The 25,602-nt window shown below is 41.9% G+C and overlaps 1 protein-coding gene across 5 annotated transcripts in view; it reads left to right on the top strand.

Annotated features, from left to right (window-relative positions):
* The window catches only part of LOC102219296 (dachshund homolog 1-like), a 136,777-nt gene extending 111,815 nt beyond the window's left edge, over positions 1–24,962 (top strand). For all 5 annotated transcript variants that reach the window (XM_023337320.1, XM_023337321.1, XM_023337318.1 and 2 more), the window contains 5 exons: positions 12,160–12,305; positions 15,592–15,739; positions 16,384–16,527; positions 18,056–18,124; positions 23,289–24,962. In XM_023337320.1, the coding sequence (XP_023193088.1) occupies positions 12,160–12,305; positions 15,592–15,739; positions 16,384–16,527; positions 18,056–18,124; positions 23,289–23,326 (545 nt within the window). In that variant the 3' untranslated portion in view covers positions 23,327–24,962. The remainder of the gene's footprint in view (positions 1–12,159; positions 12,306–15,591; positions 15,740–16,383; positions 16,528–18,055; positions 18,125–23,288) is intronic.
* The last annotated feature ends 640 nt before the right edge of the window (positions 24,963–25,602 follow it).

Raw genomic sequence — 25,602 nt, 5'->3', positions numbered from 1 at the left:
GGGGCAGACTTTTGGGGTCCAGGTAAAACTTTCTGCATCAATATTGCAGCGTAAATATTTCCCTGACATTGACGGGCACCTGCGTACAGTATCATTAAAAGTTCCACGCGTTTCGGCGGGAGCTCCTTCTCTTCATCTTTTCCGACTTTAATGTAGCCGTGTTTTCGCTCGGTCCTCCCCGATGTCCTTGGCGTTTGCGAGCTTCAAACACATGCTGACTACCTGACTTTTCCCCAAGTCAGGAGGCAAGATCATTAGCCATCACAACCCTGAAATGTGACTTGGCAGACAATAATGCTTTATGATCAAACAACTTGTCAGTGCGTCCTGTTGAAATGAAAGAGTGCAAAAAAATAATTCAATAGAGGATCAATCAAATTTCCCTCCCCACCCCGGCACCGTGAGAGAGGAAGAGAGAGAGAGAGAGATTGCTGATGGTGCAGAGAGGGGCTATTCCTCGAGGACACGGGGAGTTCATTTGGATATTTGTTCTCCCCCTCATGAATGTTCCATTGCGTGACACCATCTCCCACTAATCACATTTCACTGAAGGAAAAAAAAATAAAAAATGAGGGGGGATGCTTTTAGGGACGTTGAAAAGAGAGAGGTTCTTTTTAATCTTTGAAATGCCTCAAAAGTGACAGAATGCTTTCTCCTGCCAAGACGTGAGCCTCGGATGGGGAGATAAATATGCTGTGGTCAGCTAAGTGTATCTAGTGAGCAGAGAGGCAAATTTAATAATGCATTATCATTCACTGGCGAAGGTGAAATCTCCTTGTCCATCAGAGGGGCTGAGGCCTGTTTCATGTTACCCTTCACTGCAAATGAACAAGTGCTTTACTCAGCCATACCAGAGATGCACCGCAGGCACCGGTGCTCTGCTGCCAGCCCGGACTGTCAGGGAAAACACAGATCCGCAATCAAAAGGGATCAACTCTCTTGTCTTGACTGGAGACATTCAAGATCATCGGTCGAATCTTGTTTTTTTTTTTATTTTAACAAAACGCCTCCCTGCATTCTTTGTGTTTCCTTCTCTCGCCCCCACTCTCCCCGAGAACACAAGATGAGTTTTTTTTTTTTTTACATATCTGAGCATCTGCTATTATGCAGATGATGGCAATGTATTTACCTGAATGCCCTTGGACAACAGCATTTAGCAATTATGAAGATTATGTACAATGCAGCGAATTTGCGATTCAAAACGATCCCCTTCCTCGCAGCCGCGGCAACTGTTGCAGACAGATAAGGTTGACCCTGAATTTGTATTTCTGTAGTTTTTTTTTGTCGGAGACATTCGGCGGGCTTGTTTGTATAATTTAATATTTACATGTAAACAGTAATTAAGCGACGCCGCCCCGACATTGCCAGGGCCAGGCTCTTGCCAAGGTAAACACGGGGGCCCCCTAGTATAGCAGTTCTCCACAGTCCATCATGTTTACAGACTTGCTTTTTTTGTGTGTGTGTGCTCTTCCTCGGCAAAGCCCCATAAAACACAACCGATTGGATGCCGAGCGCCGAACTCAGACGCTCTTATCGCCCGGCAAGTCTGCGGGCTAACTTGAGGACATTGTGAGTCAAACCTTTAAATTTTCACTCTGCGATAATTACGGCACTATACTTGAGCTTTTATATCCTTTCACAGAGAAAGTAAATCATTCCTAATAAAGAGAGGAAGAATAGGGGGCGGAGGGGGAAAAAAAAGTGCTTGAAGACTAATTCTCTTCACTCCCTCCCTCTCTCCTCTCTATTCTGCTTGTTGAAAGCCTTTCTTTTTTCCTCTCTTTCTGAGTATTGCAGTCACCTTGACTTTGCAGCTGCAGCCTTATAGTCTGTTGCTTATCCTGCCTAACCCCAGCCTGTCAATTAGGTCTTTAAAAATTAATCTCTTTAACTGGAAATACCACGCCGGCTTCCTTTCCGTCTGCAAATGAAGTGTTATTAATTCACGCGGCGCAAAGCCACTGTCACGAATAATGTTATCAAAACAGATTTCCACACGTTTAACACGTCCCCCCCACCCCACCCCTCGTTTTAAACCTCTTAAGTATTTTTATGACTGTGAAAACAGGACTGTGCTAATGGATTTGCATCAGTTTTTTCTTTCCCTCCTTTTTTTTGATGGTGGAGGGGTAAGGGCATGTGGGGGGGGAGCATTGGCTTTAACGCCAGGCAGTTTGCAGAGCGAGGGGCTCCTTAAGCCTGGGCCTTTTTAAAGTTTACACTTCCCCATTTCCGCCTTTGTCCTTTCATCTCCATTTAAAAAGCAGCTCAGCATATCCGAGGCTGGATTAGCGCCAGGCTTCGTCGACATTCGTTCAGCAGCAACAGCGCGGCGCAGCTTCTCCCTGTAGGATTGCAATGCCAGGCAATGACACCAATGTGTCTGCCTGTACCCCCCCCACCCACTTTCTCTGTACCCATCTCCCTCAGCCCCCATCATCCTCCTTCACTTCCCTCCTCCCAGTAGAAAATAAAACGCAACAGAGCTCTGATCAAGCAGCAGGCTATCTGGCCAAGCACACCAAACTCATACTTGTTCTATTAAAACCTGATGATTATGGGGGGGGAGATTTCCTCTCTGTTTGTTTGTTTGAATACTTAATTATCAATATGTAATTGGCATGTGCGCTGTGATGTCGGGCACGCATTTCGGTGGCACATCCTCGCTGGAGAGCGCGCCGCTATCGGATGGAAGCAGGGTTCCCCAGCCGCCGTCTAAGTTAAGCTGCGGGAGAAGTTGCTGTAATGAATTGGTAAATGCTAAACAAAGGAGAGCTGAAACAAAGAGAGAGGACGTAAATGGTTTGATGATTAGCGGGTCAGGAAAGATTACTGTGGTGGGGGGGAGCGATTTGGTGGGGGGGGGGGTACAGTACAGATGATCCCCTTCTGAAATGGGAATGATTCGGGCAAAAAAGCAAATCAATAGGCGAGGCCCATTTAATCTCAACGATTCTGCTGTCGATAAGCGGAGCTGGACAACGGGGGGGTCAATATGCAGAGACAATCTGAACACCTTCAAAGCGCCTCACAATAATGTCCTTCGCCAAGTATTATCCTCTTGACAGTTTGGGCTCTTAGTCGATAGGTGAATTAGGGAAATCTATTCAGCCTCTTTGCCTTTTTCTTTTCTTTCTTTTTTTTCTCCCCTGAGACAAAAGTTTATTTTACTCCTCCTGATGGTGACCGAAAGCTTAAGCCTATGGATTCCTCCCCCGTGTGGCTTCTCACCTGAACCTTCCTGCTTTCTCCCCTTCCCTTTCCTCTTCCCCTCTCCCTCGTTTCTTCCGACTCCGCTCGTCACTCTGCAAACCGCCATTCTGTCTCCACTCTTGCTCCATTAAGAGCTCATCTGAAGGTGTGCGCTGGTAGAAACAAAAAAATAATAAGTCCTGCATGCTTTTATGCAGTCATCACAGTCAGCCAAGCCTGTAATCCTCAGAGGTCCGATAATGACATAGCCCCCTGCATTTATTACACGAGGAGAGGAGAGGAGACGGGCAAAACGCTGACTTTGAACAAATGAACACTCTGACCTTTATGCAATAAATATGACATGGGCCGCATAAAAAGACAAGATATCTTCCTCCTGAATAGGAGTCAACATAGATTCTGCTCCCTTGCCTCATTCTCTGGTCCTTATTCTCTTTTTTTTTTCAATCTATTCCAAGCTAACATTAAATACAATACCAGAAGTTTCTTCATCAATTTCAGGCTTGTGACACGAGATCTTGCAGTATTAAAGCGCCACAATGTTTGTCATCAAGATGAAGTCTGTCTCGCAAAGTGCTATTCACCAGAGGTCAGCAAGTGGCTTCATCTGAAGAAGTAGGTGTAAGCCAATAAAATGAAATCCAGACATGAAGCTGTCTGCTCAATTATGTATTTCTGAGACTCGTATTTTCAAGCAAAAGACTAAGGAATCGTCTCGTTACTGCCTTGTTGCCAACACAAAACAGTGTTGCCAATTTAAAGATCTTTTCCTTCTCTTTGTATCTCAAGGATTCAAGGAATCTAGTGACTATTTTGTGACGTTAGTGACTATTCAAGGTTTTCAAGAAACTATTTTTCATATAGGTCTCTAGTAAAGATTTTTTATCAACTTTTTTCTGGTCACTTTTTTTGCATTAACTTGAGCCCTTATTTGCTTGTCGGTTTGTCCCGCCAACAAGCAGCAGGTTTCACTATGACGCACTCACAGGTGGCCCCGTCCTCCCACAGCTGCAGTCAGAGCCCTTCGTTATCTGGATAGCAAATGAGTAGCGCATGCTCCAACAGCCTCATTCTGACTGACCTGTTAAGGTAGAAGAAACAAACACAAATTACTGCCTTTCCATTGTCTGTTTTAGGTCCATTTAAATCATTAATAAAGACTGTACACAAGAAAGTAGCAGATGTAGAGGTTAGAATAGCCGCTTCTCTTGTAAGTAGATGCTGTTACTTTGAGCTCTAAGTAGAGCATAAGGTCAGAAACAAACCAGCCTTTGAGTGTGTTTGGAAAAATAATTGTTAAAATATATAGGCAAATTATGAAATGACTCCAGTGTGGGTGCAAGTTAAAACACATTTGATACAAGCTGTCCTGTGTCAGATCGCTCATTTAGGTACCCCGCAACGACGACAACTTCAAAGGGTCAAGGGGCAACCAACACTTTTAAATAGCAACATTTTGATTACTTAGTCCTAAAGTAAAGGACTATTTCACATTTCTTGGGTAACATTTGATCATCTCTTGTTTCAATTTTCAAGCCATCAGACTGATCAAACTAAACAATTCTGCACGTAATGTAGATTCTTTAAAATACCATTTGAGAATTAGAAAACCTTTATTTTTCTTAAATATATACAAAAGGAGAATTTAATGTTTTTTGGGGTTTTTTTTGTCATAACCAACATCAAGAGAATTTGTTTTCCTCAAAATTTTAGTCAGTCTCTGCTGTGTAGCCAGCATCATGCAAAATTACACCAGTATTGTTACACAACTGCGATGTGACTGTTGTACAAGCTTTTCCTTAGCCCTGCTTTGAAGGCGCTAATAAACTTTGCAGACAGTTGTTGACAATTATCCGCCAACCTTCTGATGGCTCTCACAGGTAATCATTAGCAGGGCTCATCAGTTAAAGCAATGCTTCATATTTTAGCCGTTCCGGCAGGAGACAGCTGTAGCAGAGAGAACCCACCTTCCTCGGTGTGATCACTGTTTGTGATTGTCTGCTTTTGTCACCTCACACCGCCTCTCTGACAGTAAAGGATTTATGGTTATTTCCCTCCATGCAGCCTGTCCATCTGTGGCTCCATCTTCATACGGCCTTGAGAATACGATTCAATTTATTAAGGCAAAGCAATGGACTCATTACTTCGGGAAAAAAAAGAAGAAAAAAAAAAGGAAAAGGTGGCAAGCGAGAGAGTGAGAGAAAAAGGGAGAGGTGACACACTGAATTGGTTATTAATGGAAACGCGCAGCCATAGGGCAGTTGAAATTTAATGATATCCTACAAGAAAATATGAGGGTGTCACTCTCCAAAAAGTCATGCTAAATGTCAACATTTTAAGGTCCCCGGTGCTAATTTTATGCCTGTGCACAGTAATGTTTTTTGGAGAGCGTTTAGGAAACACGGCCCAGTGGCCAGCCTGATTATCCCACTCACCTTCTCTCCTCTCTCCAAAATGGGTTTGTGCAGCGAGCGATTTCATCTCTAAGTGAAGGGAACATTAGGGAGGGGGAGACGGAGGGAGCGATAGAGGAAAAACACGCGGTTTGATTTTCATGCTGTGATAAGAGAGTGGGAGCCAAATGTTACCTGTTAATCTAGCCCAAACCGACCGGGGCTCTTGACTTTGTCCCTCAGCAGGGATGGGGCAAACACTCATTTTCCTCTCTCCGTGATGAAAAGGAAATTAGCTTAAATGTGATGAGGGCACATCAGTGTGGTGTGCAGTGCATGTGTGTAATGAATGTGTATATGATTGAGGCTCTTTGTTTGCTTACATCTTCTCTTCGCTTTTACACGCACGCACACATACTGCAGAAAAATTTGTCTTGCACCAATCAACTTACGCCAGCTCCTAGAGTCGGTGCCACAGTAAACAGTGGGGATGTCTTGATATGTTCAGCTCACAAGACAATATAGGTTCACAAGAGCAAGATGAACACGCAAATTAGCAATATTCTTTCAGTAAATATTGCTTATTTGTTTGTTTTTTACAGAGTGAAGGTGAATGTAATGATAATAAAAATGCTCCAGTGACGTTATCCATTACTATATTGATATAGTAAAACAACAACTGGCGCGTCAACAGGGCTTTCGATAATTGGCCAAAACCTCATCATAACTAACCACGTTGCATCTTATAAGTTTGCCTGACAGTCAAAACTTAACTTAGCTAGTTGTGGCGTTTTCTCTGTAGTCACTTTGTCACGTTTTTTCTCTAACCAGTACCTATCGCGCTGCCGCACAAACATTTTAAAAGGGAGCATAACTCTACCTCTGTTTTCGTAACCGAGTCTGTTTAGAAATATTCAGTGCAGATTTGATAATTTTTGATTGACTTGCTAACCTTTAGCATGTCACAATCATTTGTTTCTCTTTACCGCTAAGTACCCAGTTGCACAACAAGAAGGGCTCTGTATATCTTTTCTTTTTTTTTCTTTTTACAAATTTGTATAATTATTTTTTTTCCCCCAAATTCCATCTTTTCCATTTGCCATTTTACAAAATCCACATTTAAAAGATAAAGATTTATCTATTTACAAGGTTTTCATCTAAAAGTCTTACAGTTTGATAGAAATACAATCCAAATTCTCGGGGATTAATTACTTTTGTTAAAGTTGATCTCTTTATAAAGCTCTTTGAGCCATACTTGTCTTTTTTTTATAAATAGTTTTGTACAAATAGATCATAGGTTTAATTTGAGGGTAAAGAAAAAATCATATTTTCCAAAACTTGATACGTTTCAGATATATATTCATGTGTACTGTGTTCCATCAGCAATATAAAGTGTACAGCGGAATTGTGACTCTGTTCTTCTGAACTCCTTCATCAGCGAAGCTGTCCAGCACAGTCTTACTCGGCGCATACTGCTCCAAAAAGTCTTCACTGAGCACAAATCTCACTCATGCCGGCCACCTTTGCATTCTGGAGGAAAGATATTACTCATTGATAATGTGGAGGGTTTTTATGGTGGTTCCAGGTAGTCTAGCAGAAAAAGAAACCCTTTGTCATTAGATAAAATACTCAGATTCCACAGCTCTCCACTTTATGTGGCAGACTCCATGACAGTCAATTTCCAAAATTCCCATCTGTATCCAAAGACTTCATTTTTTTTTTTAAAATACTGAAGCATTTTAATACAGTTTAGATCTTGTTCCACCTCTAGTAAATTGTCATTTTCTGAACATATACAGCAAAAAATAAATCACCAGTTAAATCATAACTTCTCTAAAACCATTTTCTTCCCCTTATTTTTCTTAAAAGACTCTTCAGAGTGCAGACACATCATCTGCAAGATCAGCTCAGGCTCATGTTTTTTTCAAGTGCTCAAATTGCATGCAACTACTTCCCCCTCCTCCCTCCCACCCACCCACCCTGCTGCATCTGTGCATTGGTAGTCACAGACAGATATCTCCCTTGACAAGATTTCTTTCCAAATCCGGTGCTTTTAAGCGCAGGTGGAATAATGCTGCGTTAGCTGCTAATGGCCGTCCGAGAGGTCATAACTACTCCGCTTGAAAAGGGGAGGCCGGTTTCTCCGCCGCACCGTGGCAGGTCAAATCAAATGTAATTGCACAGTGAAAGCGGAACGCCTGCGCTTCGCGTATTGGGCTCTGCTGACAACATCCAGGTTTAGCATTCGGTTCCCCTGCTGGGAGGAACAAGGACAAAGGCTTCACCTGTCAATATATCACACTGACTGGCCGGCAGAACGCTCTCCTTCTTTCACTCATTCTGTTAAAGCCTCCTCCACCCCAGACTAAGCCTCACCCATCCATCCATCTTCGACCATCTACCTCTCACTCCCTCCATTCTTCTCTATCTGCCTGTCTTCCTATTTTCTGCAGCTCTCTCTGAATTTGTGTGAGCACTCAGCGTAAAAGTCCTGGGGGAGCCGGTTTCAAACACAGGAACCAGAAACATATGGCACATTTTCAACTCCCAAGGTCAATTACAGCTATTTATCCAGAGATTGCAGCTAAATTTCCCAAGGTTTCTTCTAGATTTACAACAGATTGCAATGTGTGTCTGTCACATTTTCGAATCAGGCCACTTCCCCTCCACTCCCTGTGACTTTTTTTCTGTCAAACATTTCAAAGGCTTTGGAGTGTGGATTTTTTTTTTTTCTTCAATGTCTTATCTCTGGTTATCATGGCTCCATCGTTTTTCTTTTTTTTTTTTTTTCTGTGCCAGGTCCAAATGCTGCTTGCAACGCAAATCTAATAACATGTAAATTGGAGATAAGCCCAGATCCCTCCAAGTGATTTATTTTTTTATTTTTTTTTCACATTCATACTTTGTCAAGTCAATTCTTGGGCTCCTGTTTTAGTGGCACAACACATGAGGAGTGAGAAAATTAACTGGATAGGTGATTCATCATTGCTACCACACTGTCAAGGACTCCCTCTGCAGCTATTGAGAGCAGGGTGGAGGCGGAGGACGGAGAGAGTGTTGGTGGAGGATGGAGTCGGGGGGTGCTGTTGTTTTAAATTATGGCATTTCATTCAGAATGCATTGTATTTACAGCGTCCCATTTTTATTTGTGGCTCCTATTATCCACAGAAACAGTTGTGCATGAAATGTTATTTGTGACAAGGGGTGACCCGCAAGTGTTTTTTTTTTTTTTTTCTTTCTATGCAGTATTTCATAGTGAGAAGGCGTAGGGTGGGGCGGGGAGGGGACCGAGGATGGGGAGACCCTATCTGTACCCTCACCGTACGCTAAGCACCAGAGGCTTTCGCAGCTGCTGCTGGCAGTCTTGCCGGCGCAGAAATATCACCTGGAAACAGAGCACTCCACTATACTCCACCGGCCCCCCCATCACTCCCAACGCCTGTCGCTGTAATTAAGTTGAAGTCAATGATTGCGGAGCGATGCTGAGAAGCAAACATGCAAACGCATGCCAAGGTTTGGAGCCAGGCAGAGGGAGGAGAGTAAGGGGGACCTATAGGCATGGGCCAGCACAGCATGATGACCGAGAATTAAATACAACAGTGTAATTGTATTAAATAACTGATGATAATCAAATAACTGATTATTTTTTATTTAAATAAAAACAATAATTATTTTTTGCTTTTTTTTTATATGAACTATAAATATGCAAATTCATACACTTTATAATATTCATGCCTGATATTTAGCAAAAGCTTTAGACAAAAGCATATAGCTTTACGCAATGTCGTGAGTTTAAATGAGAAATGCAATAATGAGTCCTGTTGCTACAGAAAATAATATATCGGCTTGATTGTAACTGCAATAAATGTTATCTACTATAACATAAATTTAAAAAGGGAAAAAAGTGAGAATATTATACTTTTCTGTTGTTTCTGATATTTTTCAAGTAAAACTGCAAGCGTAACAAACAGATATTAGCGATGCTAGCTGGTAAATCAGTCAGGCTGTCTGCTCCGGTAGCCTGCAGTCAGCCGCTTGGCAGATATTCCACATGTAGCTAACCCAATATAGTTTTCAAACACCATTATCTCAATAAGAGTATTTATGAGTGGTTTTCCTCAAGTTTCCAAAACATAACTGTCTGTGTTTTTATCAAATGGAATTATCTCTGAAGACCTTCTGCTTTGCCTGTGAACGTGGGGAAAGTGACGGTCAGCCAGCTGACCTGCAATGCAACATGTGGAATAGAAGCAGCGGCATGCTGCTTTGTGCTCCATAGTAAGGCACCTCAAGCTTTTATAGTCATGAAAATCACCTTAAAATTATGTGAAATGTACATTTTTGAAACCGTAAGTCTTTAAAAACTCAGTACACCTTTATGGCGGCGACTGATTACAGCCTAGAGTTGGGTGAGAGCCTGTTGGGTAAGGAGTTGGGGGAGGCGCAGCGTTATTTGACTTGCCTGGAAACTGCAGATCCAGATCTTGTTCTGTTAAAATTTACATTTAGTTTCATTAAGCACTGTTTGATTGCATTGATTAAATTAGCCACCCATTAGCTCCGTATTTCTTTCCTCTCCCAAACGCCGGTACTTATGCATCGCTCCTGGTGGAAATGTTATCTGACAAGAGGTGCTGTACGGTGGCTGGGAGTCTGTCGAACACAACGCGCTGTTTGCTTTTCCCAGAGCATGACAGGTTGTTTCCCCCCCTGCAACAAAGCCATCAAATATTCCCTGTGATCCAACGTTTGTGTTGGGAGGCGAGGCCTGCTGAGTGGGAAGCCGGAGTTTGTTAAAGCAATGATTTATGATTAATGCCAACACTAAATAAGGGACAAAGTGCCTACAGTACAAATCAATTACAAAGCCAGAACAGCAGACCTTTCCCTGAGGTCTACTAACGTCTCTAGTTGTTATGGTGATTTTATTGGAGGTGGGTGATGCATGCATATATATAATGCACGCGGTACGTCTGTATTAACCTGATCCAGAGCCAGGCGCAATGCTTCTGATCTTTGATTAGTTACATTTATTGAGATAAAATGGGACTTTCATGTTGCTCCGCTGTGCAGGTAGAGAGCGCATTTCACATCTCACGAATCTCGACGCCCACCTCAGGAAAAAAATAACAAAAAAAGCAAAAATAAGACTGCTGCAGATGAAATAAATTACCGCAGGAGTGCCTTCTTAAAAGTAGGCAATTCATTATTTTTATGAAGTCAAATTATAAACAAATTTTAATCCATTAGGCAACCATCCATTCTAATTAATCAACAGTAGTGAACTCCATCTGAAAAAGGGAGAAAGGTTGTTTGCTCTCTCTACGGACCAGCGGTGCGTATTTTACCAACTTCCCCATTCACACACACACACACACACACCCACACACACCAACACATAGAGAGCGGGAAAGAGAAAAAAGTGTTCTCCAAATTACAAACCTAAACTGTGAATCCGAACACTCGACTTTTGGCGCCGGGATGTTTCCAGGGCATTTGCAGATGCTTGAAATAATCTCCAATGTTTTTGCTCAATCTGCTCTGAGGATGGGTGAAATAAATACTTTAAACTAATTAATGTAAGACCAGCTGTTCCCAGCACTTGGCTGGCGCTGGTGAATATTGATGGGAGGAGGGAGAGAGAGGGAAGCGGCGGGGGCTGTTCAGCTCCGCTCGCTGTTTGTACAAGATTCAGGCTGCCACATAAACAGATATGAATACTGGATGAGAGCGGGAACCGCCAAGTTTTCACTCCATATATAAAACTCCCCTCCGCCCACCAGCCACCACCACTCAACCCAACCCAACCAACTTTGCATTCAATTAGCATTCAAAAGAATTAATAGTACAGACATGCAGGAGGTTCAATAAGAACCGTCTTTCACCAGGATGGTAGCACTTACATCCTCTTGGCTTAGTAAAAGCTCACCAGACGAAAACATGTGTCAGATCTAATGTGTCAGTGTCTGACATACTGTTTTAGTTTAAGCAAGCTGTACATGTGTTTGCCTGGTCTGCCTCCTGCTCGCCCTCCCTCCCTCTGCTCCTCTTCCTCTCCACCGAGGCCCGGTGGAGAGGCTGGACAGCAGATGGCAGGGCCCTACCCCTCTGCCAGTGATGAATGGAGGATGATGTCATCTTAGGTATGACAGGCACCCGAGCGTGCGCGCACAAAGCAAGCCCGAGTCTCTGGGGTCAAACTGCCGGCACAGTCTTCCCCCCCCACCCTCCCTCCATTTTTGGAATCCGCATGACATCTCTTAAATAGGTCTTGCTGCTGGATTTATGTTTTTGCTTGATATTGTTTAATACCTTATGCAAAAAAACAGGGGGCTTTAGAAGACACAGTACAAAAGAATCTCCATGTTTTTATATATGTATATATATATATATATATATATATATATATATATATATATATATACGTTTTGTGAGGTGAGGAACATTGGGATTGGCTCTCGAAGCCACGACACTCGTCATCGACGGCCAAATGTGCCCCACAGTTTTTTGGTTCCCAGGCTGAGCAAATATTTGATCTCACTTTTCGTTGCAGAAGACAACTCCATGTGCACTCCAACAGCGAGAGACAGCTACGAGAGGTTGTCGCTGGCCGGACAGACTCTGCCTCCGGGTTTTCCGTCGCCATTTCTCTTCCCAGACGGCCTGTCATCGATAGAGACTCTTCTCACCAACATACAGGTACTGTCTCCGGTCTGAGTCGGGGCCCTGAGGGGAACCGTACATCGTCTTGTCGCGATCAGTGTCTTCTTCCTTCATTCATTGGTTCACGTTAATGTCACACCAAAGGCTTTGTGGCTGTAGCTTAATATAATCTAGAGGAAAATGTAAACAAAATACATCAAGGACTTAAAAAGAATAACTGCAATTAATATTAAACACAAGAAAATGCATAACTATGTGCAAAAAAATCAAAACACCAGTATCGAGCATCAAAAATGTTCAAACTAGATGACTGAACTTTGCTCTTGAGTTCTGTTTTTTGTTTCTTTCCAGGAGCCAGGTTTATATGTTATATTTATATATTTTACTGACTCTGAGAACAAAAGTTCAGCAAAATTCCTGCAGGGATATCTATATGTAGATATCTGGGTGCGATATCTACATATATAAACACATAGATAAGAAGGTAGCAGCCCAAGCAGAAAGTTGTATGTAAAAAGCATTCAATAGGAAAGTTGGCGGACATATAGTGACGGTGATATGGTAGCAGCTTACAGAGAATAATCACGTACTTGCCGGTCTGGGGAAGTTTAGGGGGGGAAAAAAGAGCATGGAAAATTGTTAAATTCCTTATTTGACAATCTAACAGTTGGATTCAGCCAGCCAACCATCCATCCACGAGCTTCTTGGTGCTCAATGCTTAAAATCCTACCATCGCCAACTATTTTATAATCAAGTTCTGCATTTATATTTTAAAAACAGACTGAAAACTGGAAATGTTTGCAATTTGGGTGGGTTGACTCAGCTAGGTCACCAGATCTCGTCCACATCTGAAGGCTTTCCATGCCACCGGCTGGCGTCATGCTCGAGACTGTGTAAGGGCAAATATCCGACTTGAAAAGTCATTAGCATCTTCCCTCGGTTTCATTCAGCAAACGGGGAGCGGAGACCCACTCACACTCCGAGTGCTGTTTAGGCTTTAGCTCAAAGCCCCTCAATCAGAAAGATGAATGTATTTGCCTTCTCTCTGGGTGTAATGATGTGTGTACCCTGCTGCCCTTCTCGTTGCACTTGTTCGGTTGGCATCAGAGTCCCGCTTCTCCTTTGGCACGGCGCGGTAATTAGAGAGCCACAACCGAGCCCGTCGTGAGCTCCCAACACTCCTCTTAGTCATCTTTGATAATGATCCTCGGAGTGAATATTTATATACAAATCAACACAATAAACCAAGCGGAAAATTAAGATAAAGCAACTGGATATAAATTGGGGTTAGAAGAATCAACAATTAGTAAGATATAGTCCAGTGCATTTGGTGTAATTGCATGTGGATGGGGAATAATTGTGATGAAACTGGTCATGTTGCCGTGGGGTTTTTACTTAAAGGAAGAGTATGAAACATTTGGGCTTTCTGGGAGCTTTCTAAGTAGAGGTATGTAATGCTCAGCAGCAGCAGAGAGCAATCAGAGGAACCTGAGTCTGGAGGATGAGGAAGGTTTCTTGAGCTTTAAACAGATAGCAAAATAGCTCTTTCTAAGCAAGTTGCAGTTTATAGTTAACATAGTTGTATTGGGGTATTGTGACTGAAGACCTGTTGCAAGTTCTATGGAAAAAGAATTAAATAGAAGGAACGTGAGAATTTTTAGACGGAAAAGTGAGCGTAAAAGTTTAGAAAATGGTATTTACTTGAACCTGGCGTGAAAGTTTTAGATTTGATCTGAACCGTTTAACATCTCTAGACATCTATGTCATAGTTACTTTAGACTGACTAGTCGTTGACAGTGATTGTTAAAATCTCATTTTAAATTCATCTTGGGTTCATGTAGGATCTAAATAAAAACTCGTAAATTTGATAATCTAAATTTCAGGTCTTCTCAAGTATTATATATTTTTTTGATTTCTCACGATAAGTTTTAGGTCTGAGTTGCTAAGTTGGTTGTGTTCATTAATTGTTTTCTTTCATAGAAAATCTTTGAGAGGTTTTTTCGGGGGGGGTGAAGAGGTTGAGAAATTGTTGGGATTTATTTGCTACATGTGTCGTAGTTTTTTTTTTCAAGATCCCGTCAAGCTGTGAGGAAACAACATGCCATCGGGGGAATTCATGCTGTATTTTGCATTTACTCCAGCATCAGATTTTGCTGTTCCTTCGCTGGAAATACAACAGGAAAATACCCTTTTGTCTCCGAGCTGCCTTCAGTTCATCCTGCGATGCGACTCCATTCTCAGATCCAAACTCAAATTAAGGTCCCCCAAACACTTGGGTTTACTTCACTTGCCCAAATAGCTCATCAAGCTTGCTAGTTTCCATTTGGATTGTGGGAAATGGAGGAAGTTGTCACGGGAAATGTAGGAAATTGGTACGCTCGACGATGACATCTCAAACGTTCGCAGGTAGTGCACTCGGAGTCTGCTCTGCTCACAGAATGTGCACAGTGCGCCCGAGTATGTGGAAGCCGTTGGCTCTCACTGCAAATTTGCAAAACATAATACTGTGTAATAGCACTGCACTCACATGCAAGTCAAAAAACACTTAGCTATGTTAAGATAACATATATTTTTAAGTAAGTTTAGCATGGGTTAGTAGGTAACTTGATTTATGAAGCGTAATGGTCTTAAAAAGTCTTAAATTAAACTTGCTGCAAGAGGCCTGGGACCAGCTATTAGCTTGATTCTCTGTGAGAATTTTCCCCCGGATTATTCTTACTCTTTTTTTACACCCAGAATATTATCATCCCGACTACTTAAAACTACTCAATAGAACCTCACTTCAAAAAAATCCAAAGTATCCCTGAAACAAGGCTGTTAGGAGCCTGATTTGAATATTATTTAGCTGAAGGAATCTGTTTAATAATCCAGTTTGTTTAAGGCAATCCTGTACATGAAGTTGCAAAAAAGTCTAAAGCAGAAGTAGTTTTGACAGTTAGAACAACTTTTTTTCCTTTCCATCCAATTTTTCTTACCGTTGATGGGTTCAAGTATGGCGCCTTGCAAAAGTATTCCTGGAACTTTTTGCGTCTTGTCCCGACAAAAACGCAAACTTCAGTCTGTTTCATCAGGCTGTCTTGTGGTGGATCAACGCAAAGCTAAAATCTTGTTGTGTCCATCTGTATCCAGTCCCATCATTTAATAGTTGTTAGAACCTTTTGCTGTACTTACAAAAACAATCACTAACTTTTGTCACACTTGCATTTCTCAGCTTTGACCAAAGGGAGTCAAACATCCCCAGGCACTCCTGCGTTAGTTGTCTTTTTGTCCTGACAATATACTTATGTACATTTCTTTCTCTTTTTCTTTTTATTTGGTGCAGGGCCTGCTCAAAGTGGCGATTGACAATGCTCGGGCCCAGGAGAAGCAGGTGCAGCTGGAGAAGACGGAGCTGAAGATGGAGCTGTTTCGAGAGAGAGAGCTCAGGGAGACTCTGGAGAAGCAGCTCGCCATGGAGCAGAAGAATAGAGGTACTATCCGACACGCCGTCCTCCCTGTTAGCCTTGTGTTTGTTCCTATGGGGGGGGCAGGCATGCGTAACCCGTTCCCTTTCAGACTCCTGTACCCATTTAGGTACAGGAGCTCCTGAATGTACTTACACCACCCTCTGTGTTGCAGGAGACACTCAGAAGCCACTCTGAGCCTCCTTGGTTACACGTGAAACTGATAGTTTTTTTTTTTTTTCTTTCTGCTCGTAGTCTGTTAACATAATTGAAAATACACATCCCATCCAGACTCGCACTAGCCCTCATGTAAAATGCATCAGAGTCGTACGCTAACCGGATCGTTTATGTTTAATGAGAGAAATTCATGAAAAATATCCCAATAAATTTTTCAATTAGCTTCAATTCCCTCTAGCAAGTCAGTATTTGCTCCGATTTTCCCATTTAAATCTTTATATATTATGAAATATTTAAGTTTAATTGATTTTCGCTTTTCTATAATTGAGTGCTAAATTTAAAAGACAAAAAAAGAAAAAAAAAAAAACAGGCTATTATCTTTGTCAGCCAGATCGGGCTCATAATCAAATTTAAAAAAGAAAAAAAAAATGCTTTGCCTAATTTGCTTCCAGAGCTCATTTATTGTCACTGTGATCTTTTTTTTTTTTGGCTAGCAATCATCCAGAAGCGTCTGAAGAAGGAGAAGAAGGCCAAGAGGAAACTGCAAGAAGCGCTGGAGTACGAGTCGAAAAGGAGGGAGCAGGTGGAGCAGACTCTGAAGCAGCCATCGCCCTCAGACAGCATGCGCTCCCTCAACGGTCAGAAAGCACCAAACATCACGTTTAGCCCCTTCTATGTATCGCAAATGTATTGCTATTTGTTCACCGCCTTGCAGAAAACATCCTCACGCCTTGAACGTATTCACATTTTCTCACGTTACAACCACAAAGTTCAGTGTGTTTTATTGGGATTTTATGTGACAGATAAACAACATGAAGCAGCACATAATGGTAAATCCGTTGCTACAGCCGATTTGGCTTTGGCAGTCCAGGCTTTCTTCCAGGACTGCTCTGTTTTTAGCTCCATTCGTCCTCACCGAATGGGACGAACACAATATTTTATTGTGTAAAATAAGGTAATACTTACCTTATTTTACACAACCAAGAGTATGTTCATGTTCTAGACAAAAATCTGCATTCAAAACTAAATTGAAACAGTGACAGTGTTCCGATAAAGATGGTTTTCCTGTCCGATTCTCCCACCTAAACTGTGAGTCCCTACAGCTCCTCCAAAGCTACCATGACTTCCTTCACTGATTCTTTGGTTAATGCTCTCCTTGCCTGACATTGATTTATTCCACTTTGCAGTAATGCTCTGCTTTATTTTGACCTGACACACAAATCCCAATAATGTACATTATTAATATGTAGCTTTCATCTGGCAAACATGTCAACAGGCAGTAACATTTTGCAAGGCACTAAATTAAATACGTCCGCTGTACAAAAACAAAACAAAAGACTAACAGGCAAATGTTACTTTCCTTTGTTATTATTTACTTCATTAATTACTGAGTCCCTCCTGCTATTGTCAAACTACCAACTGTTTTGATCATGATTTGATCCTCTGATTAACCGTTTAGCGGTAATCATCTCATCTTCGAATGGGCTCTTTCGACTAACCAGTTGTCAGTACAGTCAGGTGACAACATTAAAAAACTGGGTAACACTTTATTTGAAGGGGTGACACTATCATAAACATGGCATAACACCTGTCATGAGTATGGGGGAGTTTTTATGAATGTCTATGACTGTTGTCATAAAGTGTCATTTGGTAAATAATGGCAACACAAAGTTGTACTAAAACCTGCAAGTCCATTAAAAGTGTCAACTTTGCACCAAAGGGGTCATTATTTACCGAATGACACTCCATGACAACAGTCATAGATATTCACCAAGACTCCTTCATGTTTATAACATGTCATGTTTAAAAAGGTGCCAATGTAAAGGGCTCCTTAAAACAAGGTGTACACTCAAGAAACCTCCACCGTGTCTTAGGAGCACTTAGAAATTATCGGCTGCTAAAGCAAAGTTCAGTGACTGATTTGCCAGTCTGCCTGTAGCACCGCACAGTACAGAGGTAATAGAACCAAAAAAAAAAAAAAAAAAAGATTTAGGTATAGTTTTTGATCGCTGGAGATAATCACACGAAGAGGCACATAGTTACACTGAGCAGAGACATGGCTGCAAGGCTCACTCTCTAGTTTGCGATGAATGATGCTGTGAAAGCACGGCTCTGATAGGTGGATGTCAGGCATGTTTAACGGCGGTGATCCCTCTCCTCTCGCAGACTCTCTGACCCCTGAGATGGAGAGTGACCGCAGCAGTGGAAGAACAGATGCTGAAAGGACAATACAAGGTACAGGGGCTCAGATGAGACAATAAATCTCTCTCCCTCACTTTTGCTCTCCTTTTTCTCTCCCCACTCTCTCTGCCTTTTCCACCCCTCCTTTTCCCTCCGCACACACACACATACACACCAACAAGCACACGTCTTCAGTTTATGAACATTAGTGTTTCTGCGCCTGCTGTTCAGACATACACCACCATCTGGGCCACAGCACTAGGTCAAGATCATCGGTTTTCCCCAAGAATAATATTATTCTTTTACTTGACTTCTAGCGGCGGCAGGTCTAAATGCGCTATGGCAGGTAAAACCAAACAACCGCTCTCGAAAAAGCTACATATTTACTGCTCAAGACGCTATAATGAGTCAAAAAGCCACAAAAAAAATACAAAAAAAGCAGAGCAAGCCCTCCTTTGATACTCATAATCGGAGCAAATCAATTCGTTTTATGAACAAGCCTTGTACATTTTTAATGATTTGTTTGTTTGTTAGCCTTGGGGGTGCAGTTTGTGTTTAAGGGAAGGCCACCGCGGCGATAACCTCCGTCGGACCGCCTTCTATCTGTGTTTACCCAGATCCGAGACACCTCGTGAAAAGGTTGAATATCCTCATTATTGCTCAAACGTCTCGCTTTAATGCGCCGCTCAGAACTGCCCTTATCAGTGAGGAGAGAGGTCCCAATTTACCCTGGGAAAGATGCCGCATGCAATTTGCTTCGAAAAATAAGGTTGGGGGAGTTTCTGACTTTGCATGCAGAGAATATTTTAGTTAAGTCTTTAATGTGTGATTAGTCTACTTGAACCGATATGAAAAACCAGAGATGAATGATTACTGCATGTAGTTTAGGGCATTTTTAGGCTGTCTAATTGCCCCCCCCCCCCCTTAAAGGCAAAGAAGTTTCTGTCACAGTTCACTTCCCAAATATTCAGTTCCTTTAGCTGCTTCTTCTTCTTCTTGTGTGACCTTTTGCCTTCGTCGCTTTAGTGTGTTTAGTAAGATGCTTCCTTATATTTGCATCCTTCATCCATTCAGCAAATGTTGCTTCTCACGAAGGATAGTTTTACAAAACAGCAACATATTGTGTTGATTTGACTTAAGTAACTTACAGAAGCTCGGTCAATAAAGACACTTTAAGTATTTTTTTCTCCCCAAAACAGGTTAAATCCAGAATGTCTTCACACAATGATGAATGTGTGCGAGCAAGTTGTACAATTAGCATGGTGTTATAGTTGCACATTGGTTTTTCAGTGTGCAACTAGAACACAATTTACATCTGGTCTTTCCCAGATTTGAGTGAACGCGACATTACAATCGTTGGAGTTACTCTCTTGAATACAAGGGATTGCTGTTGAAAAAATAATCCAGCTATGCAGCAGAGGAAAAGTAATAAGTTCATGAAGACTTTTGACTGACAAAAGAAATATTTAAATATACAAGGAGGACAATAGAGATCAATATTTTTGTCACTAAATCTATTTCTTTTCAGTCTATTGAAATGAAATCACAGCATAAAACAACACAAATTTACTCCATACAAAAGTCATGCGTAATAAGCCAAACTAGAACAAAACAGGGAAGACGCATTGAACACAGTCACTGAAATTGATTAAAGACTAAACAGCAAAGCCCCCTTTTGGTAATGACAACTTCAAAACGTTTGTGTGGAGGAAATAGTCTTGATGTTTTGCTCGGGGGTTCTCTTGAGACATTCTTCCACACAAATCGTCTTCAGATCTCGAAGGTTCTCTGGGCCTTTTCTCCGCTCTCTGCATCCCGGTTCTTTCCAGGAATCTTCAGTGTAGTCAGGTGAAGAGAAAACAAGCAGTTTTATTTGTTTGTTTTTCCTTCCACATTGTAGAATATTTGAAATTAACCGAATTAAAAGCCTCATATCTTCTGATCTGCAACAGCAGCCGCTTTTCAAGCCGAGGTCGCAGCGAGGTATTTATTTATTTTTTACACTCAAACCCTGTAAAACTGTTGCGCCTGTTTCAGCAGCGCTTCTAATTTTCCAGGGTCTCTCAATCACTCTGATCACTGCCTCAAAGAGTGGAATGAAACCGAATAACGTGGCTGCACTTTTTTTTTTTTTTCTGTGTTTTGTTCAATTAGAGAAGCATTTGTCTGCCACCCATGTCTCCTCTACTCTGCTCCGCAAGCCTCGCTGTATAATTAACCTCAAATGGCAAAAAATGATGTTGATAAATTACACAAGCAGAAAAAGGAGGAGGAAGAGAACTCGAGGAAGGCGGAGGTGGGGGGGGGAGAAAAAAAAACAAGCCTATCACCGGCGCCGAAGCAGACAGAGAAATGTGTGGGTGCATTCTCGACTCCAAATTCGAGGAAGCGAACGGAGGCAGTCAGGGGGAGGGTGAAAAAAAAATTATAATAATGAGGGCATAATTTTAGAGAACTAATTATTTCTATTTGTCTTTTGTCACACTTCTCTAATTCTGCGATATTAACACAGTCTGTGTTTATTAATTGCTTTTTTGCAGTGTTTTGAATCGGGTCCAAGGAGGGGAGCGCGGCCCTTTTCGCAGGCAGGCGAGCTGCTGGGGGCCCGCGCCTCGCCCCGGTGCCGCCTGGCAACGGGCGCACGTGCCAGTATCTTCCCCCCGCATCTCCCTCCGCCCCCCCACCTTCGCCACTCGACGCGTTCTGCAGGGTTTACACGACCCTGCATGCACCCAGATAAAGTTCTTTGTTGCAAGATTAAACATCAAAACAGTTAAAGTGAAATTAAAATTAAATGAATGAATGTCACTGAAGCAAAAAAGACTGTAATTAATGGATCCCTTAATTGTCTTCATAAAATATTTGCATGGGCATAATTTGCATAATTTACATGTATTAATTAATCTTTCAAAGGAATTTTGTGCTGAGAGAAGCCAAAAAATTCCCCTTGTTTTATTTAGCACCTAATGAAATATTTATTCTCTTTAATGAACTTTTCATCTCGATTCGAATGTGAAAACACAAAAGTTTCGCCGCGCCTTTACGAGGGCCCTGCGAGTCGAGAGAGAAACGTCAGGACGTCTCGACGTTTCCGTTCGCGTCGAAACCTGCTCATCGAGTTTCACAGGTTTGAGCTGCTGCTGGAAGTCGACGTCGACAACATATGGGACATCCTCTCGACATCGCATTAAATGTCATCATCCATCAAACGATCAAATCGCCTTTGTTTTCATTAACACCCCTCCTATGAATTGCTGCTGCGGAGGCAGGCGAGACAAACCACCGAGGCGACGTTTCATCCTTTCTGTGTCAGGTTGTGCGTCCCGTCGCGCTCGCCTCCTCCCCTCCCGTTACCTGTTTTTGCGCTTCGCCCTCCGCGCCGCCGCATTCACGCCGTAATGACTTTTGAGCAGGACTCGGTGGTGGTTGCTGCTCGAACTGAAGCAATGCCTTGGAGACCTACGGCAGTGCCGGGTAATTAGCCCGTGTGTGTGTGTGTGTGTGTGTGTGTGTGTGTGTGTGCACCCCCCCCGTTATGAGTTGTGTACACACTCAGACGCACACGACAATCTTTTGTTGTCTCCCCCCTTCTGTCTGTGTGAAACACATAAAAACCCATCATGACAGGTTAAGCGGGCCTAAGTCGCCAGGCCAGGATCTACCGCGCAGCAAGACGTTACAGCCGGCTAGTCAAAGGCTGTCTCCTGATGTCCTGCTCTGCTTGTGTCATGTCCAACAAGCAGGGCTGCTAAATGTCTTTGTGCGCCTCTTTCTTTAACGCTGAATAATTCAGGCCCGCTTGCCACAGAGACGCTTCTTAAAGGCATTAACTGTAAGCGTTCTCCGTCAGAGAGAGAGAAAGAGCGTGGGGAGGAGGGGAGAGGGGGGTGAATGTGAAGGTAATAAACGTCAGACAGGCTTCGGAGCTGCGCCTAACAGATCTCTTTTTACTGTCTCAAAAAAAAGGCGCCGCTGCTCGCTCAGGCGAACACGCGGGCGAGAAGAGAGTCTGTCCGCTTGGCAGTGGCCAGAGCTCAGAGATCACATGACGGAGCCATTTACAGTATCCACGCAGGAGACGTCGCGTTGTGACTTAAGAGCTGGATTATGCTTAAAAGAGGCGCCGTGGCAGAGCTGAAGGCCACAAACGTGTTCAGACGGCTTAGGTCGCTTTGATAATGCAGCAGGTTTCGACCGCATTCATGCTCCTTGAAGTTTTCCACATTTTGTCTCAATACAGTAAACTACTGTTGTTGTTTTTTTTTTTGTTTTTCTTTAGATTTTATGTGACAGACAAATAAACTAGTGCATAATTACGGAGTGGAAGGAAAAATGAATAGTGTCCACATATCAGTATGTAAAAAGTGTACAGATAGTTCTACTTAGTCCCTTTTTACACTAACACTCCTAAATGAAATTCATGGTAACCAACCAAAAAATATGAGTCACGACTCAAAACATTAAACAGAGTTCTGGAGGTCTCAGAGAACAATGTTAAATCAATTACCCCAAACCATTAAAAGGAATAGCAACTGATCAGGAAGAGCAACCAAGAGGCCCTTGATAACTTTGGAGGGGCTGCAAAGATTCATGCTGAAAACCTGTAGGCACAAAAAAAAGTTGCACACTCCATAAGTCTGGCAGAGCGTCAAGAAAACAAGTCAATGTTGAAGAAAGCCATAGAAATAAAAATCCCACGGAGGACACAGCAAATGTGAAGAACAAGGTTTTCTGGACAGATGAGAACAGAATTTAACATTTTGGCCTACAGTCAAAAGTCACATAATGATCACAGTAAAGGATATTGAAGTGTGAAGGTTAAAGAAAAATAAACGTTATCTAAGAATAGAATGGTCACTGTGTTCCTAATCCAGACTGAAGTCAACCTAATTCTAATTTCTACTTTTTTTAATGTATTTAAAAGCAATAAAGTTAATTACTCCACATGATATTTAATCACATTTGCCATGGCTGCTACCTTTATCTTCTCCCTGAATCAGCTTATGAATTCACAGTAATGCCGTTCGAATCCAAAGACTAGAGGGCAATATTTCAAAGTTGCGTTTCATCAACAATCACATCCTGAACAGTGCATTTGCGTCAGCAGATTGTTAGCTGTTGGCTAATCTTTTTGCCTCCTCTCTCTGTGTGTGTCTGTGTGCCGGGGCGTATGTGTGTGTGTGTGTGTGTGTGTGTGTGTGTGTGTTCTCTGTTCCAGATGGAAGACTGTTCCTGAAAACCGCAGTGATGTACTGATAAGGCCATGAAGAGCTGGAGGACAGAAAGATTTTATAAAAATAAAATAAACAAAACAAAAGGACTAAAAGAAAAACCCATGAAGGTTTCGGGGAAGCCCCTAACCCAGGCCGATTTAGTTGAAGAGAGTTCAAGCTGCTCGTAGGTGGAAATGCTGTGTTCAACCCTCACCCCCCACCCCAAACGCTGGAGGAGTCTGAATGTTCAACGAAGAAGTCTTTTTCACCGCGGAAGGAAAACCTGAAGTAGTTTGACGAGGCAGGTTTTGACGCGGACGGGTTCGCCGACGTTGAAGGATAAACACATATAACCGAGCACAGTTAAAAAAATAATAATAATAAAAAACAAAAATGTACCCGAGGTGCATTGTTGGTAATAACTCCTAATAAGTTCACAGCACTGAAGATTTTTTTATACTGTATCTCAGCCAGCGAGAAAGCTTTGAAATGAAAATTCGACTGAAGTTTTGTTTTTGTATTTCAAAATAAATCCCGAGAAGCTAAAAAGATGGAAAAAAAAAAACAAAAAAAACATGAACATTGTGGAGAAAAGGGGGGATTGAAAAAATGTGAATCTGTCCACGCGGTCATCAAAAAGAAAGAAGACCGACGTTTGATTTTCATGTTTTCTAAATTAGATGAAAATACAATCAAGTTCCGTTTTTACCATCGTTGTATATACAAGAGCGAAATGTTAAAGATAGGAAGACTCGCATTCTGCTGAACCCCGAGAGGACTCGTAAGGTATGTGTATATAATGTTAAGAGGTATTGTGTATGCAGTAGAGCTATTAGGCAAACAATACCACCATTTATATAAACCTTTCTTGTTTTCGTTCTATCTCTGAGCCATCATCCTTTCCTATAGCTGCCATTTTCTGGTGAGAAAGCATGCAGGCATGTAAATGTTTGTCCTGGAATTATGATATTTAATAAATCCTATATTGTGCTGAACAAATAACCCGGGGCCGACTCGCCCAAGCCCGGACAATTCTAAAAACCATGATTAACGACGTTTCGGTCTCAAAAACGAAGACTTTCGCTGTTGATAGTACTGTAATCTTCGTAACAGAGGTCATGTTTCTCTGAATTTCCTGTACATTGTCGTCATGAGACACTCTTAAAATCAGCACCCCTTGTTGCTTTGTTTGGGTTTTTTTTCTTCCTTTTTTTTTCGTAAGTATCTGGTCTGATTATCATCATGTGCCAGCTTGGAATACAATCAGTTAAGGACGCTACTTTTTAAAAAGCGGATACCACTTTATTACATGGTGTTTAACACATTTTTGTTTTAGTGTTTCATGGATATTCTGATGGAAAAAAAAAAGAGAATACTTTCCTTTCCCTAAAGACTTTTGAATTGTGGTGCTGCAACACCTGTGTATATTCTCTAGTCATAAGCTGATGTCAGTCCTTTATCTGCTAAACAATTTAGACCTTATGTGTTACAATCAAAAAGATGAGGAGGAGGAGGAGGAGGAAGAAGAAGGGAAGCGTATCCCATTCACGATGTGTTTGTTCCTTTCTGTTCTTAATGGCGTGTCTAAGTCTGTTGTCACTGATAACTTATATAGCTTCTCGAATCATCTCTTTCATTGTACTTCAAATTCAAATAAAGTTAACATGTTGATGATAAACCATGTGAGTTAAATGGTGTTGCCTAAGACTTTCGAGGTTCTACATCATGATAATGATGACGATGCTCACCAAGAAGCACGTGGATCAATTCGACTAAGGCGGCCCAACATTATCAGGTGAATATATTTGTGTTTTTCAGATATTTACAGATAACGTTCTCTCTTTTTAGCCTCTGTTCTCTGTCTTGTCTAAGGTCTGAACAATGTGCGGTCTTCTCTTTTATAACTGCTGTTTCACACTTTCCTGTTCAAGGAAAGTGAGTGTGACAACTATAAGCTGTCTAAAAAACAGCTTAGTTTTTTAGACTAAAAAACTATAAGCTGTTATTATCTTACCCACAATAGACAACTCTTAGCGTGTGCAGTTAGCAAAAAGTCACAGTAGTGTTTCTCAGGCTAAAGCTAACAATTAGCTTGAGATGAAAATAAAGCAGATAAAAAAAAACTACAGCTGAAAAATGCTTTACCAGTTGTAGCTTGGAAACCTTTGAACTGCTATTACATTTACATGGTCTACTAGCAGTAGTCCATAATAGTAATTTCATGTCCACGGCCCTGAGGGACATACAGAAACTGCTAGCGGAGCAACACCACAAAGACTGTATTTTCTGTCCAAGTTTCTGGGTTGCCCCAACTCTAGG

Source organism: Xiphophorus maculatus, chromosome 7 (assembly GCF_002775205.1).
Source record: "Xiphophorus maculatus strain JP 163 A chromosome 7, X_maculatus-5.0-male, whole genome shotgun sequence".
Taxonomy (NCBI): domain Eukaryota; kingdom Metazoa; phylum Chordata; class Actinopteri; order Cyprinodontiformes; family Poeciliidae; genus Xiphophorus; species Xiphophorus maculatus.
Note: the sequence above shows the minus strand (reverse complement) of the source record. Positions and strands in the feature narration are given on the sequence as shown.